At 51.1% G+C, this 13,660-nt stretch overlaps 1 protein-coding gene across 5 annotated transcripts in view; it reads right to left on the bottom strand.

The window, feature by feature from the left end:
- The window catches only part of LOC126640190 (uncharacterized), a 71,786-nt gene that overhangs the window by 37,663 nt on the left and 20,463 nt on the right, over positions 1–13,660 (bottom strand). For all 5 annotated transcript variants that reach the window (XR_007628950.1, XM_050315780.1, XM_050315779.1 and 2 more), the window contains one exon: positions 4,025–4,120. Coding sequence is in view for 4 of the 5 variants with exons in the window: in XM_050315780.1 (XP_050171737.1) it covers positions 4,025–4,120 (96 nt within the window). In the remaining variant the exon portion in view is untranslated. The remainder of the gene's footprint in view (positions 1–4,024; positions 4,121–13,660) is intronic.

Below are 13,660 nucleotides of genomic sequence, written 5' to 3'. Positions count from 1 at the left end.
ACACATCCCAGCACTGGAGTGATGGGAAATGCCTGCCTGGAAGCCCCTGGGTCCCACGACAACTGAAACCAGGCTGAAAGAAACGCTGGTTCTGGGGTGAGCTGAAAGTGCTGCTGAATGTACACAACAAACACTGATATTGTGTGAGCAACATTTGAGGCTTGGCCTCAGCATCTGCACTACCCAGAGTACCTGGGTTCAGCTCCCTGAAGTAAACAGCATGAGGGACACTGTGCAGGACAAGGACATGTCACATTACCAGGGAATGAGACCCAGGTCTGGAGGAAATGTCAGCACCACGTGCTGCTTTGCACAGCGAACGCTCCAGACGCACCTTGCGGATGACACATGCCTGCCACGCACCCCATTTGTGAATCCTCTGCATGCTCCACAGGGTCCTGGATTTTCCAGGGCATTAAACCCTCTCCCCCCTCAGAAAGCATCATGGCAGCTGTCATGCTGCTCACGGGGGGTGGACGGGAGGGCTCCTCGCTGGAGACCATCAGTGTCACTCCCGAGCCGGTGGTGGGTGAAGGACGAGGTGGCCCTGCCGGCCCCGGGAGCTGCCAGCCCGTGCTGGGAGGGCTGTCACTGCTCCCCGAGAGGAGCTGTGGGAGCAGCACCTGTCCCTGAGGTGCAGGGTAGGGTAGCACACCTCTATGGACCCTCTCGTGGCTTCCCACGGGCGACTCAAGGAGAGGACAGTTCCAATCGCATCAAAACCAGGGAACTCAAACCTTTCTACTCTCCATGATCCCTTCAAGAGAACATCTTTATGTAAAACAGGCACATAAAGTAGCAAAACACTGCAAAAATCAAAAGCCAGGGTTTGCTGGCCCTCCTGGTCTGCTCGGCACAGCTCCGAGGGCACCGTGTCCCCAGGCCTGTCCCCTGGGCAGCCTTGGGCTGCAGGAGAATTCCCGCCAGCCCCATCTCACAGAGGAGACATGCCAAGGCAGGAGAGGAGCCCGAGGAAAGAGCAAAACACAGCAGGGCTTGCTGAACCCCAGCCCAGCTCAGAGAGTCCAGTGAGGGGAAGCAGAGGGTTTCCATCCAGAGGGGCTGTCCGTGCCCTGCACGTCTGGCCCTGCCATCAGAGCCCCCTCAGCCCCGGCCCATGGACAAGGGCTCTCGGCTCTCACCCTCCTTCAGCTGCACTTGGCTCTGCTTACAGGGGATTTTTCTAGACTGAAACGCTGCTTCTCTCCCATTCAGAATGGGAACATCCATGAAAAGGGGTCATTCATGATAAACTTGTGAGTGCCGGGTAGGAAAAAACCCACTCAGCCCAGGAAACAACATCGCCTTTATTTTTCAGCACTTCTGCCGGAGCCTGCAGGATGCTCCGTGGGTGAGGCAGTGAGGGCTGGGGGGCTCAGCACAGTCCCTCTGCACTCCCTGCCCTGCCCAGCTCCCCAGGCACAGCCTCGTGGAGCGGGGCAGGGACCTGCAGTACCCAGGGACACATGGCAGGGCCTCCATTCCTTCGCTCACCTCCCTTCCATCCTAACAGGCACAAATCCCCACATGTGGCGGCAGTGTAAACAAGTTTTATTACTCAATAAAATATTTGAAGCAAAATAAATGGTTTTGTCAAACACTACATCTCCTCAAATAATAATGCACCGGCTTACAAAGAAAAACAACCGACATTCATATTCTACGGCAAAGGTTTATTTCCCCTCCCAGAGGAGAGGGGAACAGGCATTTCAATTCGGAATTCAGATACTGTATGGGAATACAGTAACTATAGTTCTCGGAGGGTTTGTGCAAATGCCAGCAAACAAACCCCCAAATCAAATTTATTAGCTGGTGGAGATCTCTAACAATCTTACACAGTGACTGATGAAGCCGTCGGGGAATTCCTTTCAACATTAAGTGATTTAAAGCCCCTACAGAAACTTCATTGTCTGTTCCAAGACAGAAAGAGTTCCTCGGTATCCAGTGCTGCTCCAACAGCAGCACTGGGCTGTGTGTTACTGCCAGTGTGTGTTTCCTTTCATCTGGAAAGCTAACCAGGAATCCTAACATCCCTAGTCCTGTGGAGAACTATAAAAGGAGGAAGTGCAAATTCATTAAGAAGCACAGCCTGTGTTTTAAAGGGACTGTCTGTATTTTGGAGGCAAGGTTGAGATGCTCACTTCTGCCCTGGGAGTGCTTCCAGGAAACGATCCGAGTCTCACTCTCCCCCACGGATCAGCCACTGAACACCCCCAACCTGCTCGGCACAGACCAGACCTGCAGGTGTGGACACAGCCAACTCCCACCAAAATCCAGGGGTGCCAGAACAGGGCTGGGCTGTGCTGTGGCAGTGCCAAGCTGCTCTCTGGGGAGAGCACCAGCGATGGCAGCCTGGCTCTGCTCCGGGATGGGAGATGCCTCGGGATGCATGGGGGAGGAGGGTGGAGGCACAGCCAGTGCCCCGCAGCACCCACACCGCCCAGCCCAGGCCAGCTCCCTCACAACCATTGCTTAAAGCAAACCCAGAAATGCACAACACTAATTGCCAGGTTTTTATCATGCACACTCATAACTGGGTCATTTGCATTTCAGCTGCTAAAATATCAGGGGGATGTTATTTAATCAATCATCACAGCGTACAAAGTCCTAAGTGAGAGAAGATTTTTTGATTGTCTCTGCTTGTATCTAAACATCTCACAAACCCGCCAGCCAGTTCTTCATTTCAATTAGGGCAATGCTGATCGTTAGCTAACTAATAAGGACCAATTTTCTGTCACAACTATTTCCTAATTAAATTCAAAACAGAGATTTCTAACCCAGATGGTCAGTGATGCTACAGATTTGTTTAAATTTGGTATCACAGTAACAAACTACTAATTAGGGTTTGTAAATACACCAATTCCCTTATGACTTAGTTGTTAGTAATGCATACAACCGGTTTATTAAAGCACTAATTGTGTCTGGCTTTACTTGGGCCTAACACATAATCCACTTATCACATACTGGTACCAACTCATTTTGAAGGGATTATGAATGAAATCATAAATGAGGTCTCGCATCCAGTTCCCGGTATGGTTAATAAAGGTTTGGTGTCATATTTAGATGATTTTCTGCCTCTGATGGAGAGTAGCCCAGCAGTGACGCTGCTGCTCCTTCTCCAAAGGCTGTCTAATGAAGAAAGTTCTGGCTGCCACCTCCATGCCCAAAAAGGGGTTTCTGCCCCAGGTCTGCTGACCAGCGAATCAAACCAGCAGCCAAGCTCTTGAAAAGGAGCCCCAGCCTTTCCCAGAGAAAGCACCGAGTTCTTTATTTCCCACTGGTGGGAGACCCCCAGGAGACCTACCGGAGACCCTCGGGAACCCTGACCACCTGCTTGCAGAGGGATGGAGGATCCTCCCAGTGCCACCCAACCTGGATTCCGTCTCTCCCTTGCAGAGGGACAGCCCTCCTGAGGAGCCCCTGGTTTGTGTGGAAACCTTTGTTCCGAGGAGCACAACCCAGAGACAGCCCGTGGGCTCAACGCCCCTCGGGTGTGCAGAAAGTAGGAAATAAATGATAGATAACTGTGAATTGCAAGGTTATGTAAACACGGAGGGGGTTTTAGAAGAATCCTATTAAACCACAAAAGAAAAGCATGGATGGTTTATCACATCACTAAGACCCAAGAATGCATTAATAAATAGAAGAATAGATAATGAACCGTGGAGTACAAGGCTAAACTATCCGCTATTGTGAGGATCCTGTGACAGTAGAAACAATGAAGGGGAAGAAAAAGCTTTGTTGGTCTGTCACCAGAACCTTGTAGTGTATCTTTTATAGCCTACGTTTAATGAATTCACAGCACCTATCAGTTATTCTCTGCCCAAACCCCTCATTTTCCTCCCTCCTGAATGCAGATTCCCATGCTGCACTCTGCCTTCACCATGACGTCCCCCCTCAAACTCGGGGTTTCTCTGCCTTTCAATGGCCTTTCAGCCACAGCGAGAACAGGTTTCTGCTTTCATATTTCCAAAGGGTTTCCAGCATGGTAACAAAAGTGGGGTTTAATGCAAAGCAGGAGTACCTCCGAGCCCTGCTGCCTCCTTTGCTCCTTCTGTGACAGAACGGTGAAAGCTCAGACAGGTCTAATTCAGCTCGGAGTGACGATGCCCAGACGTGCCTGCAAGGAAAAAAAAAACACATGAAGGCTGCTGCTCCTCTTGCTGTTTTCCAGCCCTCTGCAAATAACACTGAGAATTGTTGGAGGGGACTTAATATTAATCCAAGAGATAGTACCATCTTTGTAGACACTGCTGAGACTCACTAACACTTTATTTTCATTGCACTGAGGGGTTTTTATCATTAAATAGGGAGCCAGGATACATTTACTGTAGATTACTTTTATTTTTACTGCAGCATCGTTAGGTACAGAGCACTAAGGAGGCAGGGGTGAGCAGGACACGCTCAGCCGCAGTAAAACCCCTCGCTCCTGCCTCCACCAGACCCCGAAATTCCCATCGATTTCCATGTAAAAAGCCCCAAAGACTGTTTGCTGCTGTGCTGGCAGCTCGGTGTGCTGGGAGCTGCACTGACAGGCTGCAGGAGCACAGCCTCAGCAAGGCTGTTGAAGGCAGAGGAGGATCTGTGTTAGAGAGGGGGGAACTGGGCACAGCAAGGGGAACACCCAAAAATTCCGCGTTCTTTTGGTGGCAAACCCCTCCTGAAGCAGGTCCCTCAATAAGTCTGCACTGGGACCAGTTTGAGGATGGCACTAGAAATTACTCCACACCTTAAGAGGACGCTGCAGGCAGCGAGGAGAAGCCAGACAGTTGTTGGCTTGTTCCTCACACTGGAGAAAGGGAATTAAAGAGATCTGACTGAACCCCAAGCAGCAGCCAGGAATCCGGATTTGCCTTTTTTTGGACTATCCACACTGGAGCTCCCAGCAGCTTGTGGTGCCTGTGCCAGCACATGTATCCCTGCGTGCTCACAGTGTGTCCTGCAGGATGGTCACTCTGGAGGGTCCCTGTCTCCAGGGACAGGACAGGGGGGCACCTCACCTCTCCTTCCCGGATGCCAGAGGTGAGGCACAGGCACCTCCCTCCCCTCAGCCTGGAGCCTCTCTCCTGACCACGGAGGAGCAGGGAGCAGGTGGCTGCTCTCCCAGGAACACACTTCAGGCCGGTGAGGAGAACAGCCGAGTGCTCAACAGGCTCTGGAAACAAGTGGAAGTCAAATAAGTTTGCCACTCTTTGTCCCCCTTTCAATATCTAGCTTTGATCAAAATCCTTGGATACTCAAGTGGTTGTTGACTTAATGTAGTAATGAGACATAGCCTTAAGTGAGGCCATTTCCGTGCCCATTCAGCCTCTCCAAGAGCAAGGGATGCAGGAGGGAAAGCCTCTCATGGTCTCTGGGAGCCACAGCAGAGCCTGGAGCAGAGGCCTGGCTCCAGTTCCCAGGAGATGCAGCAGGAGGGTATGGTGGCCAGAGCTACACTAGGCACACTAGAGCCTGACCAGACCAGCGCTGGGTGACACCAACAATCAACCAAAAACGCTTCCTCTGAAAGCTGCCCCCTGTGCTTGTCCCCAGAGCCCCTGCAGGGGTGGCCTGGGAGGAACCTGGGGCAATGCCCCAGCTTTGTCCTGGGCAGGGGACAGGGGACAGGTGGGGGCAGTGCCTGGCCAGTGGCACAGCCCTTCTCTGGTTCTCTGGGCAGGCTGTGGACCTGAGCGAGGCAGGAGGGAGGGAAGGGGCCCAGAGCCCGGATAAAACCAGCGAGCCCCGAGAAAAGTAAAAATTCTCCAAGTGACGGGGAGCAGCTCAGCCAATTAGGATTTTAATTCCCCTCGTTATGCACAGTCAGTCAATAAATTCTGCACCAAGCAGCTGCTCTAATTCTTAAGCCCATTAAGCCCTACATGTGATAGGCGGGCGGGAGGGGCTGCCGGGGGGCACAGACGGCGCTCCTCGAGATATGAAACATTTCCTCTTGTGCATCTGGGTCACCCCACCCAGCCCACTCTGAACGGGGATTTTATGAGGGTGGCAAATAAGAATTTATAGAAATATCCTGCCAGAGACACACACTCCACAGATGGAGAGAATAAAGAGGGGACTGCAGGAGATGCACTGAGGGACTGTTGGTGCCATGGCAGAGCAGGAGAGCACAGCCAGAGGGAGAGTTTGGGATGGAGCAACAGCATGTTGGTGTCTGAAGTGGAGGGAGAGGATCCCAAAGAGCTGGACAGGCAGCCAAGAGTGATGAAAAGCAGGATCAGAGATGCAGGGAGGAAGAAAACTCACAGGGCGGTATGGCAAGCCCAGAGGGGGCTGGGTCTGACACAGGAAGGGACCAGGAGCTACAACAGCAATTCCTGGAGAGAAGGGGCAGATGGCTGGAGCAGAGGTATCCCACCGACTACAGAGATGAAAGGCAGCAGAGAAAAGAGAATATACTGGGAGTGGAAAAGCATTCAATAGGCAAAAGGGTTTCGCTTGTTAATTGACAACCAGCTAATTACAAAGTTACTGCATGGTCAGGAAAGACATCGGCAGCAGAACAATTCGCATTCCTCCAGGGATGCACTCTGTCCTGAACAGCCCCTGCTCTAGGAATGCTGCCTCTGCCCACTGACATCCAGCACCCTGAGCGCCCCAAGCCTCGGGAGCCATGGCAAAACACAAACAGGACAGCAACTGCACCCACACCAACCCACAGGCAGCCTGAGCTGAGCCTTCCCCTCCGCCGTGGCCATCAAACCTCACCCCTAATGAAACAGGGTTGCCAGGCCAGCCCATCATCCCTCACACACTCCTGGGGACAGAACTACGACCACAGGCACTGGCAGCCCAGCTGCTGGCAGGGCTTCAAACAACAACCTCAGATTGTTACACAGCAAGAAACACGCCTGCCAAACCATTTGCAGACTATCCATGACCCCTGGAGACATCTCCACACTCAGCACTTGTTGACAGGAACCTAAACATTTTCAGAGTTTGGCCTGCCTTCTGGGGTTAAAAATCATCACAACTTTAGCTGAGCTCTTACTAATCTCAGATTACTGTGCAAGACTAATTGCAGGACATGTGCACCCAGACAAAATTTATTCTCTTTCATCCCTTAGACACAGATATGAAAACAAGCTACGCACTGCAAATTGCATTCCCACTGCACAGCAGGAAAACGTGGGCCCTCTCTCTCTGTCAGCTGCAGAAGGCACTGGAGGAGTGAGCGGTGACGAGCCCTTAAGCTTTGGTCAAGGCAAGGGGCATAAATGAAAGTTTGCTCAGTTCTGTGAACACACCAGCTGCAAAGAGGCTGTTCCTATAATCCTATCCAGCCTCAAAATGTAATTTCCTCACTTGGAAGGCTGGCTGCAGCTGCTATTCATGTCTCAGCCCGAGCCAAAGCCCAATCTCTCTCCAAAGGCTGTTTCTAGACTGGGAGCCAAACACGGGTTTTATTGTGGGGAATCAAATGGAGCCAGGGGCGTGTGCTGGAAGTTGTGGCACTCCGAGCCCCCCGGCGGTGCCGCGCTATCTCCCGCCTGGCACACGGCTCTGCAGGGCAGGAACGCGGCGCTGGCCGGGATCACCGCGCCAGGCTGGGGGCTGGGAGCGCTGGACAGCCCCTGGACAGCCCCCTGAACTTCTCCAGGGTGCGTTGCAGATCAAGCACAGCCCTCTCCGCTCCCCAAACCCACCAACAGCCAAGGGCACGCACGGCAAAGCTCCAGCCATCCGCTGGACAGCCACTGCCAGCACTGCCCTCCACTCCTCTCCAGTGAAAGAGGATTTCGCTTGTCCCTGAACTTCCCAGCATCTGGGAAGCTGGTGAACTTTGGTTTTGATTCCAAATCTACTTCTTGCAGCAGACTCCCTAAAGACCTCAAGTTTTAGGAAAGCTGAAAAGAACCTTTTTTTTTCACTGCTTAAAGAACAAGACTCCAAAGTGGACCTGACCTCCTGCTTTGCTCTCCACCTGGAAGCACCATGGAAAGTTAGTGGCAGAGTGGGAGCAAGGGTGGACCCCCCATCCCAGCAAACCATCAGTTCAGTGCAGAGGCAGCAAAACAGCCCACTGAGGAACCTGTGCTAACAGGGACGTGTAAATGAGCACCAGGGCTGCTGCCCCATCAAATCAGAATTACTCCATGGTCCCCATCAGTGCGGAGGCACTAAGTCGACACCAGCAGCCAGGCCCAGAAAGCCACTCCCCAGCCCAGTCCAGCCACAGGGAGCAGCTGTCCAGGCAGCTCCAAGCTCCAGGGATCCTCTGCCCCCACTACCTGCCCACACACAGACAGATCTCTGCATATTCACTGCAACTCCTGCACAGCACCAGCTTGCTAATTATGGCACAGAGCAGTGGCTGCTCCCAGTAAATTAATTAGAAGCAGCATCACTGTAATGTGATTAGCTGCCATCCCTCCACCTCGTAGATTGAGACAGATTTTGTTCCCAGCTCGTGTTTCAAACACCACTAGAAGCCCACTTGAGCAAGCCCATCCACAAAGGGGGACCTGCATTGCTGGGCACATGCTCAAGGCTCGGAGAAAGTGGTTTTTAAAACCTTCGCAGCTTGTCAAGGCCAGTTTATTCAAGGTAATTAATCTGTCATTTTCAGAACATTATGCATTTCCTCCACAAGGCAGCTGTCTCCTGCAGAGACACCTCAGTGTTGCTGGCCCCAAGAACACAAGGCTCAGGGATCAGCCTTTCCCCCCCCAGACCATGGCATCAGCTGGAAATTCATGATTATATGGACTGGCTTCTCTCCCTTGCCCTCTCAAGGCTATTTCCTCTCAACTGTGAGTACCAGGAATTAAGTGCAAGTTTGAACTCCAGACAAAGATCACTGAGCACTCCAAGCCCAAGGAATGCACCTCAAAGGCCTGTGGCTGCAGTGCCAGGAGTCAATACTCCAGACCTGGAATTGCAGTAACCCTCCCCATGTCACCTGTGGCAGGGACACAGATGTGAGCACAGAAATCTCTCCATCACTCCCGATCACCACAGGTAGCGGCTCAGCAGGAAATCGGGTTCCTGGCGGTCATCAGCATTAATTATCCCACAATGCCCCACCCCTGAGGAGTGACTGAAGATGCCGTGGCACACCCTGCAATGCACTGACTGTACCTGCCTGACAACTGCCCTGCTGCAGCAGAGAGAATTTTAAAGGACTGGAAGCAAAAGGCTCTTTTGAGGGTCTAAGGGAACAGGCAGCAAGCCCTGCCCAGGGCAGTTCAGATGCTCTCTGCGCTCCCAGCACAATCCCCGGCGGTGGTACATCCCTGGCTGTGATAAACCAGACGGAGATCAGAAGGAACAATAGTCTGTAATCAAGGATATCTGCATAATAGCTTTCCTGAAGGATGTTTGTGCAGGTGAGCGAGGAGTAAAGCATTGTTTCATCAAATGGTAATTTCCTTGCATCTCAGAGAATGAATCCCATTCACTCACTGGGTATAATTCAATTAAAGGGGAGAATCCTGCGCGAGGGAACAAAACCTATCGGTCTGACCGGGATGCTGCAAATCACACCAAGCAAGAAAATGGCATTTGGTCCTGACATTATGATTTATTTCCTACTCAGTATCTTGTAATTCCTACAAGATAAGCCAAGACGAAAAATTATCACGTGTACGTGGGGGTCGTGCCTGATCCTCTTTATTTTCCCTTCCCGACGGCAGCACTGTGTGTTTCAGCCTTATCTTTGAGGAGCCCAGTAAAATAAGTGGTAATATTTTCATACAGGCAAAGCAACTCTTGCTCTGCACCCACGGTGAGCTCAGGCAGCGAAGCCCATCCCATGGATGGCGCTGGGGAGAAGCCATGCACAGTATTCCCAGCAACTCTGGGCTTCCTTCAGAGAGATTTTTCAGTCAATTGAGCCCCCTCATCCCAATTTGCTTTAAGGATCTTTACTGCTACTCCCCATAACATCTCTGTCATAAAAATGTCCCCAGTCCACACAAGTCTCTTCTCATTGCCTCAGACCTTCAGGAAGGGCTGTGTGTCCATACACCATTCACCTCTTGCTGAAGGCTGTTTTCTCCTAAGTGCTCTGACAAGTTTATTAATGATGCTTCCAGCTGTGCTGGGGGTGGACAGACCGACTGCGGACACTGCAGCAGAGGATGGGCCACCCCAGAACAGGACCAACCACCCCAACACAAACAGGAGAGTTCTTTTTGAGAATCACCTTGTGCTTCCCACTCCACCTGTTACATGCCCGTGTTCTCCCTCCGTGGCTGTGAAGGAGCACTGCCAGGAGGTCGGGCTGTGAACCCCTGACGTGGGAGATGTGGCCGCTCCGAGTCACCTCAAGTTTTACTCCTGAACCAAAAGTTAAACTGAATCTGAGAACAAAAGCATTGTTGTATGTCCTTGCACGCCAAGGATTACGACTATTGAAAGGGTTTCCTATTATCGGCTTGTCACTGTCTCAGCTTTAATCTCCTTCTCCTCTCTGCCTCCCTCCTGCAGCTCCTGCCGCCCCGGGATGCTCGGCCGGGCCAGCGGGATGCTCCGGGCGAGCCCTGCTGGGCAGCCGGTGGTCCGTTCAGCTCCCTAACAAGATCATCATCTCCTGCCAGAGCAGTAACACCCACCAAAAATAATCCAAGTACCCAAACCCTTTTACTAACAGTTCTTTGATCCACGAGGCCTCTGCAGCCCCAGCAGATGCAAGCACTGTAGGTCAGATGTGTTATGTTCCCAAGCACCTTTCCAGAACTCAGGTGTCCCTTTCTGCAGAACTTATTAAATTCATCTGCCAGCAGAATAAGGCAAAGCCCACGAACAGCCATTTTTAAGACACGCTGAATGTTTCTGGAGCTGGGGCACCGATGTCACACACACTAACAGCTGGTGACAGCCCAGAGCTGTCACATTAGTCAGCGCTGCAGCAGACGAGCGTTATTTGCCCATCAGCCCTGAAAGCCATCGCCATGACCTGGGAAAGAGACAGGAGACATGGAACACACGGCTCGGATGGAGTCACATCGAGCATTGCTATCGCAGTGAAAACCAGCTCGTTTTTAAAGCCTTCAGCGGAGGAATTCGGTGCTATCTCCTGGCTGGCACGGGGAAATCTTAGTGCAGCCATTATCTGAGAGCAAACTGATTCCGTAGTTTGCAAAATTAATAGTATTTAGCCCTCTAGTTTCCGTAGTAACCAGCCCGCCGTCCCTCCCTGCCTGCCCGCGACAAGGTCTCCGAAGCATTTCACATAGTACTTATCCATTTTCTTGCTCTCACCTCGCTCTCACCTTTACTTTCAGCGCAGAACGCAACACAATCCACCGCCACTAAAGACTAGGCTGAGAGTCAGATTAAAATTATCCCTGTTTGCCCTGACCTCTTTTCTCTGCAGGTGAGAGTGTCCCCATTCAGCAGCTAAATGAAGCAGAAATGATGGAGTGTTTGTTTTCCCTGACTTTTCCTCAGCTTGCCAGTAAATTTACAGCCACGAATATGAAGTGTTAATTTAATGTTCCCACTGAGCATCTCATTGTCAACAAAGGCTTCAAACCCTACGAGAGGAAAAGGTTAGCTCATGCAGAAAATGACCCTTATGGCTTGATTGTCTTCTGGTCCAGACTCGCGGGGAGCAGAAAGCGAAGGGCTTTGACTCCCAGCTTAATGCATTTGATGGCGATAAATGGGAGCTCTCTACCTCGGTGCAGGCAGAGGATCACCTGTAATGCTCACTTGTTTGTCCCCACAATCTCCGCAGCCCAAACGGGAAGCGGCCTCGTCGCGCTCCCCCAACTAATTTGACAGCACCGAAAAGTTAAACCCTTCATTATCCCCAACTCCAGCGGAAGGGCCTTGCTGGCTGCAGATTACAACAGGACATTAGTGGTGGCATGAAGCATGAAATTGCTTTCTTCACCTGGTGCTTCAAAACTTTAAGGCCTTGGCTCTGGTGGTGTAAAAAAAAAAAAAAAAAGTTCTCCCAGGGAGAAGTCACGGAAGGAAGAAAAAAAATTAAGGTTTAAATAATCAAAAGCCTCTTCGGGCTTTTTGTGGCAGAATTATACATGCAGAAGGCTTCACTCCCAGAACAGTTAGTTACTTTATCTGGCAAAAGGAGCTTAATACTCGCTGTAAGTAACGTTTACAGAACTCATTTACAGACCAATCAGAGCATGAGTGAGAGCCACCGTATGCCTTGTACTAAACTTACCCTGCCTGGGATCTTTAGGAGGAAAAAGAAACCCTAATGGTGCTGTGGAACAGGATACAACAGTTCAAAAGAGACTCAAATATCAGATTTTTTTTTTCTGACAGCTAAAACTAAGCCTGGAAGCAAGATGGAGATTATAACACATGCCCACACACACAGGGTGGGACTATTCAGTGGGAAATCAAGTTAGTTCCGCAACTTTTTTGTACCCTCACAAACCCCACTAATTAAATTGGCAATTTCACAGCCTGCATTCATTCTGAGCGTGACCACCCTCGTGTTTCACAAAACAATAAATAAGAATTATTCTAATGTATCAAAGGCACTGGTCACGTTACATTCACTGGTCATTTACTGGCCACACATGGACTTGGGGGCTCCACAGCCTGCCTGAAGTCAAATACAGAGGTAGAAGAATGTGTCACCGATGGTCCAAGCAGTTTCCAGCCCTTGTCTCACTGCTTCCCAAGGCAGACAGGGATTTCAGAGGTCAGAGGTGAAGCACTGGCATTTCATCAAGGACCTAAATTACACAAATGAGTCTCTAATTCATCTGACTGGGAAGCGGCCCCTGGTATCGCACATGAACACCACTGAAACCACAGCCCCAGGAAAGCCAAGGAGCAGGTGAAGCTGATGGGGCTTGTAGGGACACAAAAACATTCATGAATGAAGTGGGAATTGAATTCCAAAAGTGCCTTTCAACTGCATTTCCTTCAGTAACAAGCAGACACAGGCATATCCCCGTGTCCCCGCTTTCCTGCAAGGAGCAGGCGTGTTTGAAGGGAGACAGTTGCTTTCAGGTCCAAATGTTTTATTCAGCGAGTGCCGAGCCGTGCTCAGCCACGCCGGGCGGGAGCCGCTCCAGCCATCCCGCCTTGGGGAGCCATTTGCCGGTCACATTGTCAGTTAACAGGAGTCATTTTGAAAGCAGCAATTCAGTCTCTACAGTCCTTTCGTAACACCATTTTCAGCCTGCAATTTGGATGATAGGAAAATTACAACCCTGCTGCACTATATTATGTGATATAAATGTTATTGCAATTAAGCCGATGAGGAGAAATCCCAGAAAACAAAGATGTTTCGTTCGTGCTTTCTCCTTGTTCTTTCCCCAGAACTCGAGCAGTTATGGAAGGCAGCACAGAGGGACAAGTGTTTCCATTAGCTGGAGGTGCCAGCAGACCACAGGAGTGTGGGAGCAGCACAAACCCACAGTGACAGCTGGGATTTCACTTGGCTCCCCAACAGGTGATTTCCCTTGGGCACAGACAAGGGAGAACTGGTCTGGTCAGAGTAACACGGGACAGCCAAAAGCAGTCCAGGTATCCAGGAATCCTTCTGGCAATGGAACAGGACATGCTGGGACACCCCAGAGGGGATTTCCCACCCACTACACACTAGAGACCTTCACTCCTCACATCCTCAGCATCCACCCACAGTTTCCTTCATCCAGCCCGAGCTGCGGATGCCTCTGGACTTTGTGCACTGGAGAGTTCTGATGGATCTACAAGCACAAGCCCA

Source organism: Myiozetetes cayanensis, unplaced genomic scaffold (assembly GCF_022539395.1).
Source record: "Myiozetetes cayanensis isolate MyiCay16 unplaced genomic scaffold, myiCay2020 scf2-11, whole genome shotgun sequence".
Taxonomy (NCBI): Eukaryota; Metazoa; Chordata; class Aves; order Passeriformes; family Tyrannidae; genus Myiozetetes; species Myiozetetes cayanensis.
Note: the sequence above shows the minus strand (reverse complement) of the source record. Positions and strands in the feature narration are given on the sequence as shown.